We start from the raw sequence: 23,231 nt of genomic DNA, 5'->3' as shown, positions 1-23,231 counted from the left end.
ACTAAAAATACAAAATTAGGTGGGTGTGGTGGTGCATGCCTGTAATCCCAGCTACCTGGGAGGCTGCAGCAGGAGAATGGCTTGAACCCAGGAGGTGGAGGTTGCAGTGAGCAGAGATCGCGCCATTGCATTCCAGCCCGGGCAACAAGAGCAAAACTCTGTCTCAAAAAAAAAAAAAAAAAAAAAAAATTAGCCTGGTGTGGTGGTACACACCTGTAGTCCCAGCTCCTTGGGAGGCTGAGGTGGGAGAATTGCCTGAGCCCAAGGAGTTCGAGGCTATAGTCAGCTCACACCTTTAATCCAGCACTTTGGGAGGCTGAGCAATTGGACATCTACAAGCCAGAAATGAACCTTGACCATACAGAAATTAACTCAAGAGGCCAGGTGTGGTGGCTTACGCCTGTAATCCCAGCACTTTGGGAGGCCAAGGCGGGTGGATCACCTGAGGTCAGGAGTTGGAAACCAGCCTGGCCAAGATGGCAAAACCCTGTCTCTACTAAAAATACAAAAATTAGCTGGGCCTGGTGGTGCATGCCTGTAATCCCAGCTACTAGGGAAGCTGAGGCAGGAAGATCGCTTGAACCTGGGAGGCGGAGGTTGCAGTGAGCCAAGATTGTGCCACTGCACTCCAGCCTGGGCAACAGGGCGAGACTCTGTCTCAAAAAAAAAAAAGTCACCTGCCGGGTGTGGTGGCTCACACCTGTAATCCCAGCACTTTGGGAGGCCAAGGCGGGTGGATCACCTGAGGTCGAAAATTCGAGATCAGCCTGACCAACATGGAGAAACCCCATCTCTACTAAAAAATACACAAAATTAGCCGGGCTTTGTGGTGCATGCCTGTAATCCCAGCCACTTGGGAGGCTGAGGCAGGAGAATCGCTTAAACCCAGGAGGTGGAGGTTGCGGTAGGCCGAGATTGCACCATTGCATTCCAGCCTGGGCAGCAAGAGTGAAACTGTCACACACACACACACAAGTCATCTGTAAGCTTTAAAAACAAAACAAAACATGGCACCTCCCCAAAGCACCTTTCTATGCTCCCTTAGCACATGCCCTCACCGCTATTGCAGCTAACACAATGCAGCGCAGTTCTCCCTGGCACCTGTATTCTATCCTGAGCTTGGTACACAGTAGCCACTTAAGGAGTATCAATTGAATGAATGTGTGGTGCTTACAGAATTGGCTGCTACAAACGGGCATCTCCCAGAATAATTTTTACAGATGGAGTCTTGCTGTTGCCCAGGCTAAAGTGCAGTGGTGTGATCATGGCCGACTGCAGCCTTGACCTCCTGTGCTCAAGGGATCCTCCTGCCTCAGCCTCCCAAAGTGCTGGATTACAGGTGTGAGCCACTGCATCCAGCCAAGATTATCTTCATAATCCAGAAAAATGGAAATTGCTCCAAGATGCTTTAGAAGGCTATGCATTTTCCTCCTTTGAGGAAAGAAAATTACGGACTCCCTTTGCTGCACGGCAGGCACCTGCCCCATTGCCTCAGGAGCATCTGTAAGCTGAAGGCATCCCATCTCCAACCTTGGAGTTGATCTCCACCTCCACCCTTAACCCCATCCTTAGAGACCCCACCTCCACAGACACACACAGAAGGCTACTGAGGGTAATTTTAATAAAGCATTAGCTGGCTGTTGCTTCTTGGGGTTAAAGATCAAAGAGGAAGGGCATCACATCTGTAAGAAAAGGAGAGAGTTCAGGAGTTTATACTTCACAATTGCTGTTTCCTAGGCCTGGGATGCTCTCTCATAGCAGGTGATCTGCTTCTTTCACTCAAGGCTCAAATGCTGCCTCTTCTATGAAGCCTCCCTGCACTGCTCCAGGGAAAGTAGAAGTACTCTTTGTACATAACCTCTATTAACTGTGCTTCTCATGTTGTGTGCTCACTATTGCCTAGGCTGCTGGGCTTGGTAAGGCCAGTTGCCCCTTAGTTGTTTGCCCATGGATTCCTGGCACATCACGCCCCACACTGGTGGGGGAGGCCTCACCTCAGGCAGGCATCACCTGAGGGTCTCAGATCACTGTTAATCTCCCTGTTTCCTATAGAAGATGCATTCCCCCACCCCCACGGTGTGACCCAGGCTTCCACACTTGGCCTTGGGTCAGGATTCTCAGGTCTCTTCCCCTTGGGCCCACGCACAACAAGTCTTCACACCTGGCTGGCTCATGCACTGTTGGATACTTTCTAGCCGAGTGGAAGCCAAGGCGCGGGCCTCCTCCGCAAAGCGGCGGTGTCCCTCCTCGGTCAACTTCCAGAGGCAAGATCGAGGCCGTGTGCTGGCCCCGCCCTGCATGCTGACAGGCACTTTCTCAAAGCTGTCTCGAAAACAGAGATTGTGACGGACAGTATTCTTCCAGCCTTCCGGGGCCGTCCGGAAAAAGGGGAAGTGCTTTCTATGGACAGGGAGGAGAGGTAAGGAAAGGCATGTTATGTCTGGGGAATGCCCTTCTCTGGAGCATGTTCTACCCAGGGGCCAGGGGCTTTAGCCCTTCTCTCCAGGGGGATAGTAGCAAGTTGGCCTGGAGTTGCTCTTTGCTAACTGAGCACGTGGCAAAGCATCCACGTGGTGCGTGGCTCACCTGAACCCTCCCTCCCTCTGAGGGCCCAGGGCTTGGACCACAGCATGAACAAAGCAGAATCAGGCCAAGCAGCTCCCGTAGGAGGAATCTTGGTTGAGGACGGACACCACTTGAAAATTCCTGTCCGGAGACATTAGGCACTTCTCCTAACACTGGGAAAGGGCCCGAGAAACTCCCTTCCTCACCCTCCTGTGAGCAGGACTATCTGAGCTAAATGGAAAATCCTTCTCAACTGGGTTCCCTGCACCCCTGGGGGTGCAGGGAGCTGTGCCAGGCAGTCCAGTCCTAGCAGAAGCAGGTGGGAACTGTTGGGGGAACCTGACTTTAGACTGGCTGATCTTCAGAGGATGGTGGGGAAACTGTTACCTGACCCAAGTGAATGTATGTTTTAAAGGAGAACTATACCCAAAGAACACTGAAAACTAGTTAAAAAGAAAAAAAAAAAAACTAAAGCCATAAAATGTGGGCACAATGTGGGCACAAATGCACCTGGGAAAAGGGAACTGGGAACATACTCGTCCTCTCAGACCCAGATAGGGAAACCAGGTCAGCAACCCAGGGCCTGGGATGGATTGGAAGGTATCAGCCCGGGGCCCTGGCCCCCACTTCCCCCTCCTCGCAGGGCCCCCGGCACATACCGAGTGAAACTGTAGATCTGTTGCACGTTGAGGCCACAGGGGGAACTGTTTCTTAATGCCAGGGCAATTAGGTGGAAGTAATTGAGAGGGGGCCGGGACCAGAGCCTCCCCGCCTGGCTGCTGGCTTGCCGAAGCCTCCGACTCTGGAGGGGGGCCCTTTTGTGAGGGGATGGGAGAGCCACAGAGGAGCTGTCTTCCTGGTCCTCAGCCTCCTCCTCTTCTGTGAGCTAGAGGAGCACAGAGTAGGAACTGGTCCTGACTCCTCAGCCTCTACTCCAGGGTGCAGTGGCAGGAAGGGGGGGTGGTCTAAGGCCACCATTTGGGCTTCTCCCCAACCCAAGCATGTAGGTAATTTCTGAACCCATTCACCTTTTGCTATGGCTAAGAGAGCAGAACTGTAATGGCTCTTCCCCATGCCCCTCGCCTACTGCCCAAGTCCCACTCCCATCCCCAAAAATGCATACCTCCCAGGTGCTGGGGGAAAAGGCAAACCGCTTCCGAGGGGGAGACCGCTTGCTGGAGGACTGGGACAGTGATTCCACCCCTGCGGCCTCTGAGCAGCTGGCATCTTCCTCCTTCTGGGGTGGCTGAGAGGAGGGGAGTGTGCTTGTCAGGTCCTCCCTCTTCCTACGTCCTGAGACCTCCAGCTTTCCAGGGGGATACACGATGTTGGGGTTTACCCACATCCAGAGGTTGGGCTCATAATCTGGACCTGTGCAGAACAAAAGGAGATTGTGTGCCACAGCCCACTGGCTTTGGGTGCCCCTGGTCTCCAGCCCAGGCCACAGAAACAGGTCAGAGAACTCAATACGTACCATCCTTATCAGGGTTGGGTTTTTTCTCTAGGGGTAATTTTGGTGGCTTAACAATTCGGAGTTTATATCTGGCAACTGGCAAAAAGAAAGACAGAGAGAGTCAAAACATCCTAGAATATCCCTTTGCGACCCTAGGATCCTAGGCCTTAAGGCTTCTCTGGGAGAAGGTTGTGGGCCCTGCCTTGGGAGTTAACATCACATTCTACTTCTACTGGTTTTCCCTTTACCTCTCTGACCTTCTCATTCCCCTCTGCATTCTTTTCTTCTCACTCTACTTATACTATCCCTGAATGATCTCATGCATGCCTGTGGCTTCAGTTAACATCTATAAAAAATGTAGAGCTCTCAAATCTTCACCTCTGGCCTAGCATTCTGTGCTAGCCCTTAAGGAGAACTGCCTACTGGATGTCTTTACTTGGGTAGCCCACAGGCACTTCAAACGCGCTTCTAAAACTGAATTCCATCTTCTTGCTCTTCCTCCTGTATTCTTGTGTTTTTTTTGAGACAGGGTCTTGCTCTGTTGCACAGGCTGGAGTGCAGTGGTGTGCTCAAGAGATTCTCCCACCTCAGTCTCCCAGGTAGCTGGAACTACAGGTACACGCCACTGCGCCCCACTAATTTTTGTAATTTTTTTTTTCAGATGGAGTCTCGCTCTGTCGCCCAGGCTGGAGTGTAGTGGCGCGATCTTGGCTCACTGCAACCTCTGCCTCCCAGGTTCAAGTGATTCTCCTGCCTCAGCCTCCCAAGAAGCTGGGACTACAAGCGCACGCCACCACACCCGGCTAATTTTTGTATTTTTTAGTAGAGACGTGGTTTCACCATATTGGCCAGGCTGGTGTCGAACTCCTGACTCGTGATCTGCCTGCCTCAGCCTCCCAAAGTGCTGGGATTACAGGCTTGAGCCACCGCGCCCAGCCCAATTTTTGTATTTTTTGTATAGATGAGGGTCTATGTTGCCTGGGCTGGTCTCGAACCCCTGGATTCAAGCAATCCTCCTGCTTCGGGCTCCCAAAATGTTGGGATTACAGGCGTGAGCTACCATGCCTGGCCTTCCTGTATTCTTTGTCTTATCAAGTGGCACCACCATTAACTGGTTGTTCAGGACAAAAACTATTTTTGCCCCCTCACTGTCCCTATGAGTGTCATTATATTACAGATGAATCTAGGCTTTTGTTTGAGAAATTATATACTTATCGGAGAGCTCAGTAATTAGAGAGGATGCCTATTATGTTGCTAATATTCAACATAGTATTCAAAAAAGGAAAAAGTAGCAAAAGATAGAAAAATTGGGTTTTTTTGGAGACAGGGTCTTGCTTGGTTGACCATGCTGGAGTGCAGTGGTGTGACACCGGCTCACTGCAATCTCCACCTCCCAACTCAAGCAATCTTCCCATCTCAGCTCTTAAATAAAGAACTTAAAAGACTTGAACAAAGACTTATAATACATACTATTAAGATGCCAGTTACCCTCAAAATGAATCTGTAAGTTTTATGCACATATTATAGCACAAAAATTAAAGTTTGGCCAGGTGTGGTGGCCCACACCTGTAATCCCAGCACTTTGGGAGGCCGAGGCAGGTGGATCACTTGAGGTCAGGAGTTCGAGACCATCCTGGCCAACAAGGCGAAACCCCATCTCTACTAAAAGTACAAAAAATTAGCCGGGCATGGTGGTGTGTACCTGTAGTCCCAGCTACTTGGGAGGCTGAGGCAGGAGAATCACTTGAACCTGGGAGGCAGAAGTTGCAGTGAGCTGAGATCGTGCCACTACACTCCAGCCTAGGTGACACAGCAAGACTCTGTCTCAAAAAAAGTTCTAACATAGTAAAAATCACCATAAGCAAAAAACAAATAGACAAACAAACAAAATAGACAGCAAAACTTCAATCCAAATTTCTCAGTTCTCTGATACATAGCTCCTACAAATCAATATGTAAAAGGTCAACACAAACTTAGAAATGGACAAATGATATGAATCAGCATTCACAAGGAGGGGATAACTGAATGGCTAACGAGATGATCAGCATTATTAATAATAAGAAAAACACTGTAAGATAATGAGATAATCAAATTGACTGGAATTATAAAGATAATACCAAGTGTTGAGAAACATGCAAAGAGACAGAATCTCTTATTATACTGCAGTTCTGTGTATCAACTGGAGCAGCCCTTGTTAAGAGCAATCAGGCAGGACCACAATTTACTCTACCTTACTGTCTGCTCCTGGATGTATATATTCAAGTTAATACAGGAACTTATATACTAATCAATCTCCATTGTTACTATCATCTACTGACCTCCTGGTTTAGCTGTCACTCTCCAACACTACTCCTGCCTTAAATCTTGGCTGCTGGCCAGGTGCAGCGGCTCACGCCTGTAATCCCAGTACTTTAAGAGGCTTAGGCAGGCGGATTGCTTGGGCCCAGGAGTTTGAAATCAGCCTGGGCAACAGGGTGAAACCCCATCTCTATAAAAAATACAAAGATAATAATCTAGCCGAGTGTGGTGGTGTGAGCCTGTAGTCCCAGCTACTCAGGAGGCTGAAGTGGGAGGATGGCTTGAGCAGGAAAAGGGAGGTTGCAGTGAGCCAAGCTTACGCTATTGCACTCCAGCTTGGGCAACAAAGCCAGACCTTGTTTCAAAAAACAAAAACATGATCTTTGCTATTTATTGAACTCTTCTCCAGCGAGTTTGACTTCTACTCTACTGTGGACACTCCCTCAGGCATAACCTAAACCAACAACTGCAACCTCTCCGTAACCTCATTTATGCACCACATAAAAACGCACCACCTCGTGTCTTTCTGGCTAACTCCCTCAACCCCAACTATGATCCCACTGAGGTCACCAGTCCACTGAATTATGGTTTTGGCGCACTCGTTTGGCAGAGGTGGATTTAGTCAGGGTTGTGGTTTGGCCAACAAAGTGCTCCAAAGCCACAGATGATCCAGGGAACCTGCGTAATATCTGACCATGGGATTCAAGTTAGTTGAATAAGGGTGGACATATCAAGTGATTGAAACAGTGAAAAGGTGATAGGATCAATGGACTGGTGATCTCATTGCGACCCAAGGATAGCACCTCTGTATGTCTGTGTCTCGCTTTGGCACAGATCCCCCATGCTTTTTCAAGGACGTTGTTCCACAAATCTTCCCCTCTCTTTCCTGTGTCACTAATTTTTTGTCTTTGTTGGGTCATTCTCATCAGCATGCAAACATGCTGTTAATTCTCCCATTTTAGGGACCAGGTGCAGTGGCTCATGCTTGTAATCCCAGCCTGCTTTGGAAAGCTGAGGCAGGAGGATCACTTGAGCCGAGGAGTTCAAGGCTGTTCAAGGCTGCTCAAGGCTGCAGTGAGCTGTGCTGGTGCCACTGCAGTCCAGCCTGGGCACCAGATAGATACCCTGTCTCTAAAAAAAAAAAAAAAAGAAGAAAGAAAAAGAAAAAGATTATCCCATCTTATTTCCTGTTGAGGCATAACACATTGCCTCTACTTCCCCTCCTTCCACTCTTAAACCCCCTTCAGTCAGGTTTTTCGTTCTACCACTTACTAAAACCACTAACCAGGGACCTCCGCTTTGTTAAGTCCAATCATCACTTACATTCCACTCATCCAACCCCTCCCTCCTTGAAAGGCTTTTTCCACTTGGTTTCCAGGACACCACAGACGCCCTAGTTTTGATTCTCAATAGTCTTTTTTGCTAGTTATCTCTCTTCTCTCCAATCTCTTTACAATGGACTGCCCCCAGGGCTCATTCTTGTTCCTCCTCTATTCTTACTCCTTAAGTTCCACCCATATACCAAAAGACCCAAAATTTACATCTGCAGTCCCCACTTCTCTCCAGAACTCCAGGCTCATGTATCCAACTGCAGACTCAATGCTTCTACTTGGATGTCTAAGGATCTCCAGCTCAGCATATCCAGAACAGAATTCCTGATCTTCCTTCCTAAACCTGTCTCCCACTCAGTACAAGGCAACTCTATCCTTCCACTAGGTCAAAACACTTTGAAGGCTCATACTCAATTGTCTGTCTTATACTCCATATCCAATCCATCAGCATAGCCAGCTGGTTCTCCCTGCTACTACCCTGGCCCAATCTACCATCATCTCTTGTCTGGATTACTACTTCAGCCTCCTAGTCTCTGTACATCCACAGTCTACTCTCAACACAACAGCCAGAGTGATCTTTTCAAATATAGATCATGCAGGACTAGCCACATAATTTGTAGGGTCCAGTAAAGAAAACATGAGGCTCCTCGTTGAAAAATTATTAAAAATTTCAAGACAGTGACAGCAGTGTATTAAACCAAACACAGGCACCTAGGCAACTGCACGGGTCACACACTCATGAAGCAGACCCTGAGAGCATGTCACTCCTCTGCTCAATTTGGGAGGTAGGAGGATTGCTCGAGTCCAGGAGTTCAAGACCAGCCTGGGCAACATAGGGAGATCCCCATCTCTACAAATAGTAAAAAAGTTAGCCAGTGTGGTGGCCTGTGCCTGTGGTTGCAGCTTTGGGGACTGAGGTGGGAGCATTGCTTGAGCCTGGAGGTAATTGTGCCACTGCACTCTAGCCTGAGCAAGAGCAAGAGCCCATCTCAAACAAAACCTTACAATCAATCCTCTGACTCAAAGTCAACCCTAAAGTCCTTAGAGGACAGGCATTCCTGCTCTCAACCACACCCTTCGGAGCTCTTTATTTACTGTCATCCAGCCTTACTGACCTTACCACTTTCCCTTCAAGTATCCTCTGGGCTCACTCCACCCCTCCTATCAACTATTTGCTCAAATATTATGTTCCTAATTGAGTTCAACCCCACAATCTTATTTAAAACTGTAGCTGTGGCCTGGCGCGGTGGCTCACACCTGTAATCCCAGCACTTTAGGAGGCTGAGGGAAGCGGATCACTTGAGGCCAGGAGTTTGAGACCAGCCTGGCTGGCCAACATGGTGAAACCCTGTCTCTACTAAAAATATAAAAATTAGCTGGGTGTGGTGATGCATGCCTGTAATCCCAGCTACTGGTGAGGCTGAAGCACAAGAATCGCTTGAACCTGGGTGGCAGAGGGTGCAGTGAGCTGAGATTGCGCTACTGTACTCCAGCCTGGGCGACAGAGTGAGACTCCATGACCAAAAAAAAAAAAAAAAGAAGGCCGGGTGCGGTGGCTCACACCTGTAATTCTAGCACTTTGGGAGGCTGAGACGGCGGATCATGGTCAGGAATTCAAGACTAGCCTGGCCAACACAGGGAAACCCCATCTTTACTAAAAATACAAAAATTAGCTGGGCATGGTAGCGCGTGCCTGTAGTCCCAGCTACTCGGGAGGCTGAGGCAGGAGAATCACTTGAACCTGGGGGGCAGAGGAGATCGCACCACTGCAGCGTGGGCAACAGAGCCAGACTCCATCTCAAAAAACAACAAAAACAAAAAAAACTGTAGCTGCCACCACACCCTTCCCCTATTCCTGAGTCTCCTTCTCCTGTTCTTTCCCCATTGCAGATTATCACTTTATAGCATACTATATGATCTACCCATTTATTATACTTCTGTGGATTATCTGTCTGCCCCCAGTAGAAAGTAAGGTTCCTTGTCTGTTCTATTCACTGTGTATCATGAGTGTCTAAAACAGTGCCAGGTCAGTTGGAGGTGCTCAATACATATTTCTTGAATGAAGAAACAAGAAAGAATGTTCATTAGCATTAATTATGGTGGCAAAGAGTTGGAAGCAATCTAGGGGTAAAGAAAATTAAAATGTAAAAGGTGGGACACCCAGCTGATAGAATACTAACAACAATCAGAAATAATGAACCAGGTCTGAATTTAGCAACCTAAAACAACAGCTCTCAAAAACAATGAGTGGAGAAAACAGACGTTAAATGGATTAGGGTTGGTAATGGGAGCAGCAGAGGTAATGGAAGGAGGGGTGGAGACTTAAGGGGCAAAAGGAAGAGTTAAGGTCGGGGGCGGTGGCTCAGGCCTGTAATCCCAGCACTTTTGGGAGGCCGACATGGACAACATGGTGAAACTCTGCCTCTACTAAAAATAAAAAAAATTCACAGGACGTGGTGGCGCACCCCTGCAATCCAGGCTACTCAGGAGGCTGAGGCGGGAGAATCGTTTGAACCCGGGAGGCGGAGGTTGCAGTGAGCCGAGATCGTGCCACTGCACTCCAGCCTGGGCGACAGAGCAAGACTCCGTCTCAAAAAAAAAAAAATTTAGAAAAAAAAAAAAAAAAAGAGTTAATCCAAGGGCCTTGCAGGCGAAAAGGTACCATGAATGTGGGGAGTAATTATGTCAACTCTCCACACTTGACGTCCAAAGAAGAAAAAGAAAACCTAAAAGATCGCGATGGTCAACTAAGCATTTGGCAAGTACGGAGCACTTCTAGGTGTCAGGCAATATGTTAAGAGGTGAGAATACAGCCATGGATAAAACGATGAGGCCTGTTTTTTTAAGAGACGGAAAAGTAACTGAAATATACAGTGTAGCAAATGGCGACCAGCGCCAAGGAGAAGACCCAGAAGAGGCCTTGGAATGTTCTGGGAGCCTGGCGGGTGACGTAGAGTGGAAAGCCTCCGTTTTTAGGTGAGACCAGCTGTCCTCCAGGAGCTTCCAATTGAGTCAGGCGCGAACCCCCCCAGCCCCCAAACCACTCCCGAGTAGAGTTCGCGAGTGGGGGTGGAGCGGGGGCGATGGAGCTAAGCCGCGGAGTGGGGGGGGGGCTCGGCCCCCCAAGCCTCCCCGGGAGGTGGGGGCGAAGGCTGGGGAGCCGCTCTGCCCCGGGGTCCCGCGAGCCCCTAGGCCACCCCTCCGCCACGCCCAGCCCCCCACCTCACCCCACCCGCTACTCACGTTTCTGCTCCGCTAAGGAGAGGTGAGATGTGGTGAAGGCCAGAAAGAGCTCGTTCCCCATGTCCCAGTCCAGCAGTCCCGGGACCTGGCCATGGAGGCTGGCCCAGAAGTCGAGGTGTTGGAGCTTCACGTCCACCTTCGGGGCTGGCAGAGGCGCGGCGGCGCGGAGTGGGGACGCGGAGTGGGAGCGCGGCGGCTGAGGAGCGACCCTCACAGGCGCCTTCTCAAATGCGCCGGCTCCGATTGAGTTAGCTTGGCGGCAGCTCAGGTGTGGAGCGGTGCATTTGACGCCTTTAATCTCTTCAGGACCGCGCCGAGGAACGCTTAAGAAGACCCTCCTTGACTCTACCCTTACATGCCGGGGGTCGAGGACCTGGGGATCCGGAAGGGACCCCAGATCATCTTACGCATCCTCGTTTGCCGAAGCCCCTTGCCCCTTATTTCATTGAAAAGGCGCCATGGTCACGTGATCGTATTTATTTATTTTTATAGTTTTGCTGTAACATTGATCCTTTCTACCATAATAGTATTAGTAGTTACTTTCTAGAAGTTATGAAAGGTTTATGGTTTATCCACGATCACATCTGTAGTAGATGGCGGAGATGGAATTACATTGGATGGTGATTTGATTAAAAAAATTTTTTTTTGTCTTTTGGCCGGATGCGGTGGTTCACGCATGTAATCCCAGCACTCTGGGAGGCCTAGGTGGACGGATCACCTGAGGTCAGAAGTTTGAGACCAGCCTGACCGATGATGAGACCCCGTTTCTACTAAAAATACAAAAAAATTAGCAGTGCGTGGTGGCTCACGCCTGTAATCCCAGCTACTAGGAAGGCTGAGGCAGGAGAATCGCTTAAACCCGGGAGGTGGAGGTTGCAGTGAGCCGAGATGGTGCCACTGCACTCCAGCCTGGGGGACAATAAAATTAAAATAAAAATTTTGTTTTTAATAATTTCAGATTTGCAGAAAAATCCCAAGAATGCTACAAAAAATTGCTGTATACTTTTTCACCCAGACTGACCAATTACACCAATTATTAACATTTTATCACATTTATATTTTTATTTCCATATATACTTCATATACATTATGTTTTGCTTAACAATTTGAGAGTAATTTGCAGACATCGTGTCCCTTTACCCAAAAATATTTCTGTAGTTCCTAAAAACAAGGATATTGTTTTATGTATCCAGAAAATCAGAAATCAGAAAATTTAAGATTGATTCAATGTTATATTTAATATACAGTTCTTATTCAGATTTTACCAATTGTCCCAACAATGTCATTTATGTAAATTTTTTTTTCTGGCCGTTATCCCTTTTAGCACTATGCAATACATTTAATATCCATGTCTGTTTACTCTCCATTAATCTGGAACAATTTCTTTCTCTTTTTTTTTAAAGCCAAATTTAGCAATAGGGGGTTGTATACCAACTTTAGTGACACTAATGTTATTAATAATAAGTTCTGATAACCCACTACCATCAGACAAGCCATCTTTACTTTTTTGTTTTTTTGAGACAGGGTTTCACTTTGTCACCCAGGCTGGAGTGCAGTGGTACAATCGGCTCACTGAAGCCTCAACTTCCCAGACTCCAGCAATCCTCCCACCTCAGCCTCCCGGGTAGCTAGGACCACAGTTGTGCAACACCATGCCCAGCTAATTTTTGGTAGAGTCAGGGTTTGCCATGTTGCCCAGGCTGGGTCTCAAACTCCTGACCTCAAGTGATCCAACTGCCTCAGCCTCTCAACATGCTGTGATTACAGGCATGAGCCACGGCACCCAGGCTCTCTGTCTTTATAATCTTTCATAATATTGACATTTTTGAAGAGCACTGGCCATTTATTTTGTAGAATGGCCCTCAGTTTGGATTTGACTAATGTTTCCTCTTAATTAGAGTATGCATTTTTGGCAAGAATACTACAGTAGTGATGTTTCTTCTTTTTTTAACTTTTAGGTTCAAGTGTACATGTGCAGGTTTGCTACATATGACTCATGTCACGGGGGTTTGTTGTACAGATTATTTCATCACCTAGGTACTAAACCTAGTACGCAAGAGTTATTTTTTTCTGCTCCTCTCCCTCCTCCCATCCTCCACCCTCAAGTAGGCCCCAGTGTCTGTGTGGTTCCCCTGTTTGAGTTCATGAGTTCTTATCTTTTAGCTTCCACTTACAAGTGAGAACATGTGGCATTTGGTTTTCTGTTCTTGCATTAGTTTGCTAAGGATAATGGCCTCCAGCTTCATCCAGGTTCCCACAGAAGACATGATCTCATTCTTTTTTATGGCTGCATAGTATTCCATGATGTATATGTACCGTGCTGTATATGTACCCCTTCTCTCTTTCTTTTTCTTCCTTTCTTTTTCTTTCTTTCTTTCCTTCCTTCCTTCCTTCCCTCCCTCCTTCCTTCCCTCTTCCCTTCCCTCCTCCCTTCTCTTCCCTCCCCTCCCTTCCCCTCCCCTCCCCTCCCTTCCCCTCCCCTCCCCTTCCCTTCCCTTCCTTTGCTCTTGTTGCCCAGGCTGGAGTACAATGGCGCGACCTCAGCTCCCGGGTTCAAGCGATTCTCTTGCCTCCACCTCCCTAGTAGCTGGGATTACAGGCAGCCCCAACAATGCCCAGCTAATTTTTGTATTTTTAGTAGAGACGAAGTTTCACCATGTTGGCCAGGCTGGTATCGAACTCCTGACCTCAACTGGTCCACCTGCCTTGGCCTTCCAAAGTGCTGGGATTACAGGCGTGAGCCACCGCGCCTGGCTATGCATATGTCTTTATGGTAGAATGATTTATATTCCTTTGGGTATACACCCGAAAATGGGATTACTGGGTTGAATGGTAATCACCAAACTGCATTCCACAATGGCTGAACTAATTTACATTCCCACCAGTGGTGTATAAGGCTTTCCTTTTGTCCACAACTTTGCCAGCATGTGTTATTTTCTGACTTTGAATAATAGCCATTCTGACTGGGCGCAGTGGCTCATGCCTGTAATCCCAACACTTTGGGAGGCCGAGGCGGGTGGATCACCTGAGGTCGGGAGTTCGAGACCAGCATGGCCAACATGGTGAAACCCCGTCTTTACTAAAAGTACAAAAATTAGCTGGGCATGGTGATGCACGTCTGTAATCGCAGCTAATCAGGAGGCTGAGGCAGGAGAACCTCTTGAACCCCGGAAGCATAGGTTGCAGTGAGCCGAGATCGTGCCACTGCACTCTAGCCTGGGCAACAGAGAGAGACTCCGTCTCAAAAAAAAAAAAAAAAAAGCCATTCTGACTGGTGTGAGATGGTATCTCATTGTGGTTTTGATCTGCATTTCTCTAATGATTGGTGGTGATGAGCATTTTTTCATGTACATGTATATCTTCTTTTGAAAAACATCTGTTGGCTGGTCACAGTGGCTCGTGCCTGTAATCCCAGCACTTTGGGAGGCTGAGGCGGGTGGATCGCTTGAGCTCAGGAATTCAAGACCAACCTGAGCAACATGGCAAAACCCCATCTCTGCAAAAGCTACAAAAATTAGCTGGGCATGGTGGCGTGTACCTGTTGTCCCAGCTACTGGGGAGGCTGAGGTGGGAGGATTACTTGAGCCTGGGAGGCGGAGGCTGCACTAAGCTGAGATTACACCACTGCACTCCAGCCTGGGTGACAGAGTGAGACCCTCATCTAAGAAAAAAAGAGAAAGAAAGAAAAGAAAAGTGTTTCATCCTTTGTCCACTTTTTAATGGGCTTGTTTTTTTCATTGTGAATTTGTTTAAGGTCCTTGTAGATTCTGGATATCAGACCTGTGTCAGATGTGTATTTTCTCCCATTCTTTAGGTTGACTGTTTATTCTGTTGATAGTTTATTTTGCTGTGCAGAAGCTCTTAAATTGAATTAGATCCCATTTGTCAAATTTTGCCTTTGTTGCAATTGCTTTTGATGTCTTTGTTAGGAAAGCTCAATGTTAGATTATTTGAATGCTAGTCAATAATGTTCATTGGCAATTTTTATTTTATTTTGTATTTTATTTTATTTTATTTTTTTTGAGACGGATCTCGCTATGTCGCCCAGGCTGGAGTGCAGTGGTGCGATCTCGGCTTACTGCAAGCTCCGCCTCCCGGGTTCACGCCATTCTCCTGCCTCAGCCTCCTGAGTAGCTAGGACTGCAGGCGCCCGCCACCACGCCCGGCTAATTTTTTGTATTTTTAGTAGAGATGGGGTTTCACCGCGTTAGCCAGGATGGTCTTGATCTCCTGACCTCGTGATCTGCCTGCCTCGGCCTCCCAAAGTGCTGGGATTACAGGCGTGAGCCACCGCGCCCGGCCTAGTGATTTTTGTAAATTGATTTTGTATCCTGAAACTTTGCTGAAGTTGTTTACCAGCTGAGGGAGCTTTTGGGCCAAAGAAGTGATGTTTCTTTCTTAGTGCATGGCATCAAGAAGCAGATGGTGTCAGTTTGTCTCGTTATTAGTGATGTTTAACTTCAATCACTTGATTTAGTGGTATCTATCAGATTTCTCTACTGTAAAGTTATCTTTCTTCCCTTTTGTAATTACTAAGTAATTTGTGGGGAGATATTCTGAAATTATCTAAAATCCTGTTCCTTATTAAACTTGGACTCAATAACTTTCATTTATGATTCTTGACTGAATCAATCATTAGTATGATGGTTATAAAATGATAATTTTTCTAAATCTATCATTCCTTCTCCATTTATTTAGTCAGCATTCTATTGTAAAGAAGAGCTTTTTCTCCTCCCGTATTTGTTAGAATGTACTCGACAGGCACGGTGGGTCACTCCTGTAATCTCAGCATTTTGGAAGGCTGAGTTGGGAGGATGGCTTAAGCACATGAGTTTTGGACCAGCCTGGGCAACATGACAAGACACTGTCTTGACAAAAAATTTAGAAATTAGCTGGTCATCAAGGCTGCAGTGGGCTGTGATCATGCTACTGCACTCCATCCTGGGCAACAGAACGAGACTCTGTGTCAAAAAGTAAAAAATAAGAATAGACTCAATGGATTTTTTTTTTTTTTTGAGACGGAATCTCGCTCTTTCGCCAGGCTGGAGGGCAGGGGGCAATCTCGGCTCACTGCAAGCTCCGTCTCCCGGGTTCAATGCCATTCTCCTGCCTCAGCCTCCCGAGTAGCTGGGACTACAGGCGCCCGCCATCGTGCCTAGCTAATTTTTTGTATTTTTAGTAGAGACGGGGTTTCACTGTGTTAACCAGGATGGTCTTGATCTCCTGACCTCGTGATCCGCCCACCTCACCTTCCCAAAGTGCTGGGATTACAGGCGTGAGCTACTGCACCAGGCCTTTTTTTTGTTTTGTTTTGTTTTGTTTTTTGAGAAGGAGTTTTCGCCCTTGTTGCCCAGGCTGGAGTGCAATGGAGCAATCTTGGCTTACTGCAACCTCCACCTCCCAGGTTTAAGTGATTCTCCTGCTTCAGCCTTCCACGTAGCTGGGATTACAGGCATGTGCCACCACGCCCAGCTAATTTTTTTTTTTCTCATAGAGACGGAGTTTCACCATGTTGGGCAGGCTGGTCTCGAACTCCTGACCTCAAGTGATCCACCTGGCTCAGCCTCCCAAAGTGCTGGGATTACAGACGTGAGCCATCGCGCCTGGCCCAACTCAATGGATTCTTATTTTGTTGAGTAGATTATAATTCATTACTGTTATTCTTTTAGTCCTAAAACTGTCCCAGACTTGCCCAGGGGGTGAGGCATCCTCCTCTGGTTCCTTGGTGTGGCATCTTGGGTTCCCCTAGCAGAGACCATCCACCCTGTACTGTGTTGCTTGTTGCCTGTGTCCTAGACCAGAAACTTTGCATAGTATTTTAGGATTTGGTACATAGGAGACCCTCAATAGATGTTGATTTAACTAAAGTGAAATCAGCAGTTTCCTCTCCCACTCTGCAGATGCTTGTGATTGGAAACAGCTTCTTTTTTATTTTTTAAAATTTGCTTTATTTTGAGACAGTCATCTCCTTTCTTGCCTAGGCTGGTTTCAAACTCAAACTTGAGCCCAAGTGTTAGAGACCAGCCTGAGCAACATAGCAAGACCTCATCTCTAATGATCATAAAAAAAAAAAAAAGTTTGGCTAGGCATGGTGGCTCACACCTGTAATCCTAGCACTTTGGGAAGCAGGGGTGGGCAGATCACCTGAGGCCAGGAGTTCAAGACCAGCCTGGCCAACATGGTGAAACCCCGTCTCTACTAAAAATATAAAAATTAATTGGCTGGGAGCGGTGGCTCACGCCTGTAATCCCAACACTTTGGGAGGCTGAGGTGGGTGGATCATGAGGTCAGGAGTTCGAGACCAGCCTGGCCAAGATGGTGAAACCCTGACTCTACTAAAAATACAAAAATTAGCCAGGCATGGTGGCACGTGCCTGTAATCCCAGCTACTCGGGAGGCTTAGGCAGGAGAATTGCTTGAACCTGGGAGGCGGAGATTGCAGTGAGCTGATATTGCACGACTGCACTCTAGCCTGGGCGACAGAGCAAGACTCCATCTCAAAAAAGAAAAAAAAATTAGCTAGGTGTGGTGGCACGCATCTGTAGTCCGAACTACTTGGAAGGCTGATGCAGGAGAATCCCTTGAATTCAGGAGGTATAGGTTGCAGTGAGCTGAGATCGCATCATTGCACTCCAGCCTGCACAACAGAGCGAGACTCTGTCTCAACAACAAAAAAGTTTGCTGGGAGTCTACCTTTAATTGCAATAACAATAATTTTTTTTTTTTTGAGGTAGAGTTCCACTCTGTCGCCCAGGTTGGAATGCAGTGATATGATCTTGGCTCACCGCAATCTCTACCTCCTGTATTCAAGCGATTCTCCTGCCTCAGCCTCCTGAGTAGCTGGGATCACAGGCACCCGCCACCATGCCTGGCTAATTTTTTGTGTGTCTATATATATATTTTTTTGAGATGGAGTCTCGCTCTGTCGCCCAGGCTGGAGTGCAGTGGTGTGATCTCGGCTCACTGCAACCTCCACCTCCTGGGTTTAAGCGATTCTTCTGCCTCAGACTCCCGAGTAGCTTGGATTACGGGTGCCCGCCACTGCCACACCCAGCTAATTTTTGTATTTTTATATTTTATTTATTTTTTATTGTTTTAGATGGAGTTTCGCTCTTGTTGCCCAGGCTGGAGTGCGGTGGCACAATCTCAGCTTACTGCAACCTCTGCCTTGTGGGTTGAAGCGATTCTCCTGCCTCAGCCTCCCGAGTAGCTGAGATTGCAGGCGTGTGCTACCACACCCAGCTAATTTTTGTATTTTGGGTAGAGATGGGGTTTCACCACACTGGCCAGGCTGGTCTTGAACTCCTGACCTCAGGTGATCTGCCTGCCTCAGCCTCCCAAAGTGCTGGGATTACAGGCTTGAGCCACCGTGCCCGGCCTATTATTTATTTATTTATTTATTTATTTATTTATTATTATTTTTTGAGTTGGAGCCTCGCTCCGTTGCCCAGGTTGGAGTGCAATGCCGTGCTCTTCGGCTTATTGCAACCTCTGCCTCCGGAGTTCAAGCGATTCTCCTGCCTCAGTCTCCCGAGTAGCTGGGATTACAGGGGCCTGCCACCACGCCTGGCTAATTTTTGTATTTTTAGTAGAGACGGGGTTTCATCATGTTGGCCAGGCTGGTCTTGAACTCCTGACCTCAAATTATCTGCCCGCCTCGGACTCCCAGAGTGCTAGGATTACAGGTGTGAGCCACTGCGCCTGGCTGGTACTATACTTTTTTTTTTCCCCTTCTGCCATCGAAGTTGTTGTATTTTTAGTAGAGACGGAGTTTTACCATGTTGGCCAGGCTGGTCTTGAACTCCTGACCTCAGGTGATCCACCTGCTTCAGCCTCCCAAAGTGCTAGGATTACAGGTGTGAGCTACCACACCTGGCCAACAATAATAAGTTTAATGATAATTTTTCTACCCTAATTATACAAATATATGTTTGGTATGGGTACCAAGGCTCAAGCCTGTAATCCCAGCACTTTGGGAGGCAAAGGTAGGAAGATCTCCAGAGCAAGACCTTCTCTCTATTGTTTTATTTTATTTTTTTTGAGACAGTCTTACTCTGTCACCCAGGCTAGAGTGCAGTGGCGTGATCATGGCTCACTGCAGCCTCAACCTCCAGGGCTTAAGCAATCCTCCCACCTCAGCCTCCTGAGTAGCCGGGACTACCTGAGCACCACCATGCCTGGCTAAATTTTGATTTATTTATTTTTTTAATTTTTATTTTTTGAGACAGAGTGTCACTCTTGTTGCTCAGGCTGGAGCGCAATGGTGCGATCTCGGCTCACCGCAACCTCTGCCTCCCAGGTTCAAGCAATTCTCCTGCCTCAGCCTCCCAAGTAGCTGGGATTACGGGCATGCACCACCATGCCTGGCTAATTTTGTATTTTTAGTAGAGACAGGGTTTCTCCATGTTGAGGCTGGTCTTGAACTCCTGACCTCAGGTGATCCGCCCGCCTTGGCCTCCCAAAGTGCTGGGATGACAGGCGTGAGCCACCGTGCCCAGCCAATTTTGATTTATTTTTGTAGAGATGAGCTCTTACTATGTTGCCTAGGCTGGTCTCAAACTCCTGGACTCCTGCAATCCTCCTGCCTCTGCCTCCCAAAGTGCTGGGATTACATGCATGAGCCACTGTGCATGAATCCTGTCTCTAAAGAAAAAAAAATAATGTGCACAGAACTTGAATTGACATTTATCCAAAGAAAAAATATACAAATAATCAATAAGCACATGAAGAGATGTATACATCGTTAGAGAAATGCAAATCAAAACCACAGTGAGATACCACTTCATACTTCATAGGATGGCTTCATAGGATGGCTGTTAGAAAAAACAAACAGGCTGGGTATGGCGGCTCACACCTGTAATCCCAGCACTTTGGGAGGCCAAGGCGGGTGGATCCCTTGAGGTTAGGAGTTCCAGACCAACCTGGCCAACATAGCAAAACCCAGTCTCTGCTAAAAGTACAAAAATTAGCTGGGAGTTGTGGTGGACACCTGTGATCCCAGCTGAGGCAGGAGAATCACTTGAACCCAAGAGGCAGAGGTTGTAGTGAGCTGAGATCATGCCACTGCACTCCAGCCTGGGTGACAAGAGTGAAACTCTGTCTCAAAAAAAAAAAAAGAAAAAAATTAAAAACAAAAAAAAAGAAAAGTTTGGCAGTCCCTCAAAAAAATTACGCATAGGATTACCATATAATTCAGCAATTCTATTTCTGATTATATACCTAAAAGGACTGAAAGCAGAGACTTGAACCAATATTTGCATCCCATGTTCACAGCAACATTATTCACAATAGCCAATAGCCAAAGAGTGGAAATAACGCAAGTGTTCATCAACAGATGAACAGATAAACCAAATACAGGATATCCATATGATGGAATATTATTCAGCCATAAAAAGGAATAATGCTGCTAGGTGCAGTGGCTCACACCTGTAATCCCAGCACTTTGGGAGGCCAAGGTGGACAGATCACTTGAGGCCAGGAGTTTAGACCAGCTTAGCCAACATGGTGAAACCCCGTCTGTACTAAAAATACAAAAATTAACCGGGCATGGTGGTGCACACCTGTAATCCCAGCTATTCTGGAATCAGCCTTTTTTTGAGGCTCGGTCTCAAAAAATCAAAAACAAAAACAAAAACGAATGAAATTCTGATACATGCTAGGACATGGATGAACCTTGAAGACATTATCCTTAGTGAAATAAGCCAGACACAACAGGATAAATTTTGTATAATTCCTCTTATATGAGGTACCTACAGTGACCCAAATTCATAGTAAAATGGTAGTTTCCAGGGGCTGAAGGGATTAGTAGTAGAGGGTTATTGTTTAATGGGTATAGAGTTTCTATTTGGGATGATGAAAAATTTGGGAATGGACACTGGTGATAGTTGTGCAATGTCAATATACTTAATGCCACTGAAATGTCCATTTAAAACCGGTTAAATTAATAGTACTTTTTTTTTTTTTTTTTTTTTGAGACAGAGTCTTGCTCTGTCTCCTAGGCTGGAGTGCAATGGCATGATCTCGGCTCAGCTCACTGCAACCTCCACCTCCCAGGCTTAAGCAATTATCATGCCTCAGCCTCGCAAGTAGCTGGGACTACAGGCGCGCACCACCACGCCCAGCTAATTTTTTGTATTTTAGTAGAGATGGAGTTTCACCATGTTGCCCAGGGTGTTCTCGAACTCCTGAGGTGAGGCAATCTGCCCGCCTCACAAAGTGCTAAGATTACAGCTGTGAGCCACTGCATCTGGCCAAAGTAGTACATTTTATGTTATGTATATTTTGTCACAATTTTAAATAATGTGTAGGTGGGTGTGGTGGCTCATATCTGTAATCCCAGTGATGGCCGTGGCTGCTGGCATCATGCCAGCTGCAGCAGGTAACCGTGGCTGGGTCTGCATACTCCGCGGAGCCAGTGGGAGCCCTGCCCCTTCTGAGTTGGGAAGGGAGCTCCCCGAGCCGCTGCAGCCACCCAAACGCAGCTGCAGACCTAGGCCTCCTGCTCTATGGAGCAGGCAGGAGCCCTGCCCAGGAGGCTACAGCTGCCCAAACCGCAGCTGTGGATCCTTGCCTTCCTGTGCTTTTGGGGGAGCCCGGAACAGGCAGGATCTGCCTTCCTGGGTGCGGCCGCAGACCTCGGCCTCCTGCTCCAGGAAGCAGGCAGGAGCCAGGGAAAAGCAGGAGCCCTGCCCCTTCTGAGTTGGCAGGGTGGGAGGTCCTGGGTGCAGTTGCGGCCCCCCTCCCAGACACAGGACCCTGGTGTCTCTGCACCCTCAGGGGCCCCAGGAAGAACCCCCCACCCTGACCCCCCATCCCTGCAGGCTTATGGGTGTCTGCTCCCATTGCCTGGCCTCTCTCTGCTCCCAGCACCTGCTCTGATCTCAGAAAGGAGCGGGGTTGGGGCCAAGCCCAGGGGTCATGAATGGCAGTGGGAGGCAGACAGAGTCCTGGGTGGGAAGGGGTGGGGCCCTCAGTAAGTCCCCACCCTCAGGCCAGGGAGGGCCTGAAAGCTGGGGGCTGGGCTGCCAGTCCCACTGACCGGAGTGGGGACTTGTGATGCCTCTTATGGGCTTGCCCACGGCTGCCTATGGACTTTTCTCCCCTCTGATGTCCATAAAAGCCCTGGGCTCAGCCAGAGCAGGGCAGAGGATGGCCAGAGGATGAAGAGGGCAGAGAGACAATGGGACTTGACGACCAGCTGCAGAAAGGAGTACCCTTTCTGCTAATAGCAGGTGACAATGGGACAACCAGCTGCGGAGGGTGTACCCTCTCTGCTGAGAGCCGTAGAGACGACCTGCTGGTGGAGAGGAGCTACCCTCTCTTCTGAGAGCTTCAGAGACCTGCAGAGACATCAGAATGACTTGTCTGCAGAGAGGAGCCACCCTCTCCAGGGCCTCCTCTCTGCTAGGAGCTGAGCACTCCTCCAAGCTGTTCTAACTCTAAATAAAACTCTTTGGCCTGGCGCGGTGGCTCACAACTGAATCCCAGCACTTTGGGAGGCCAAGGTGGTTGGAGCACCTGAGATCGGGAGTTTGAGACCAGCCTGACCAACATGGAGAAACCCCGTTTCTACTAAAAATACAAAATTAGCCGGGCATGATGGCACATGCCTGTAATCCCACCTACTCAGGAGGCTGAGGCAGGAGAATTGCTTGAACCTGGGAGGCAGAGGTTGTGGTGAGCTGAGATGGCACCACTGCATTCCAGCCTGGGCAAGAAGAGCGAAACTCCGTCTCAAAACAAACAAACAAACAAAAAAACCCTTTTCTTCACCCTTCACTTGTCTGCATACTTCATTCTTCCTGGATGCATGACAAGAACTCAGGCAAAGATGTCATGGCCACAGAGGTTTCCAGCCAGAAAAGTTGACACCCCAGAGATCCCGTAACACCAGCACTTTGAGAGGCTAAGGCAAGAGTGTCACTTGAGCCCAGGAGTTTGAGACCAGCCTAGGCAACATAGTGAGATGCCAACTCTACAAAAACATTTAAACGTTAGCTGGGTATGGTGGTACACACGTGTATTTCTAGCTATGCAGAGACCTGAGGCGGAAGGATTGTTTGAGCCCAGGATTTTGAGGCTGCAGTGAGCTAAAATTGAGACACTGCACTCCAGCCTGGGTGTCAGAGCGACAGAGCGATGGGGTTTTGCCTTGTTGTCCAGGCTGGTCTCCTGGGCTCAAACAACCCTCCTGCCTCGGCCTCCCAAAGTACTAGGATTACAGGTATGAGCCACTGTGCCCGGCTTGCTTGCTTGCTTGCTTTCTCTCTCTCTTTTTCTTTCTCTCTCTCTTTATCTCTCTCTTTCTTCCTTTCTTCCTTCCTTTCCTTCCTCTTTCTTTT

The 23,231-nt window shown here is 47.9% G+C and overlaps 1 protein-coding gene across 1 annotated transcript; it reads right to left on the bottom strand.

Moving 5' to 3' along the window:
* Positions 1-1,602: 1,602 nt before the first annotated feature.
* On the bottom strand, positions 1,603-11,321 carry FOXR1 (forkhead box R1). Its single transcript, XM_034933847.4, has 6 exons — positions 10,891-11,321; positions 4,040-4,114; positions 3,689-3,936; positions 3,225-3,451; positions 2,162-2,400; positions 1,603-1,682 (listed from the first exon to the last, which is right to left on the bottom strand). Exons 1-6 carry the CDS (start codon positions 10,949-10,951, stop codon positions 1,654-1,656), a joined length of 879 nt encoding a protein of 292 aa, XP_034789738.2. The 5' UTR covers positions 10,952-11,321; the 3' UTR covers positions 1,603-1,653.
* Between the last annotated feature and the right edge of the window lie 11,910 nt (positions 11,322-23,231).

This window comes from Pan paniscus, chromosome 9 (genome assembly GCF_029289425.2).
Source record: "Pan paniscus chromosome 9, NHGRI_mPanPan1-v2.0_pri, whole genome shotgun sequence".
NCBI lineage: Eukaryota > Metazoa > Chordata > Mammalia > Primates > Hominidae > Pan > Pan paniscus.
Note: the sequence above shows the minus strand (reverse complement) of the source record. Positions and strands in the feature narration are given on the sequence as shown.

Coding starts and splice junctions, on each gene's coding strand:
- FOXR1 (XM_034933847.4), bottom strand. CDS start 10,951: ATGGGGAACGAGCTCTTTCTGGCCTTCACCACATCTCACCTCTCCTTA. Junction 2,401..3,224: donor CAGATCTACAGTTTCACTCG/GTATGTGCCGGG, acceptor CCCTGTCCATAG/AAAGCACTTCCCCTTTTTCC. Junction 1,683..2,161: donor ACAGTGCATGAGCCAGCCAG/GTGTGAAGACTT, acceptor CTTTTCTTACAG/ATGTGATGCCCTTCCTCTTT.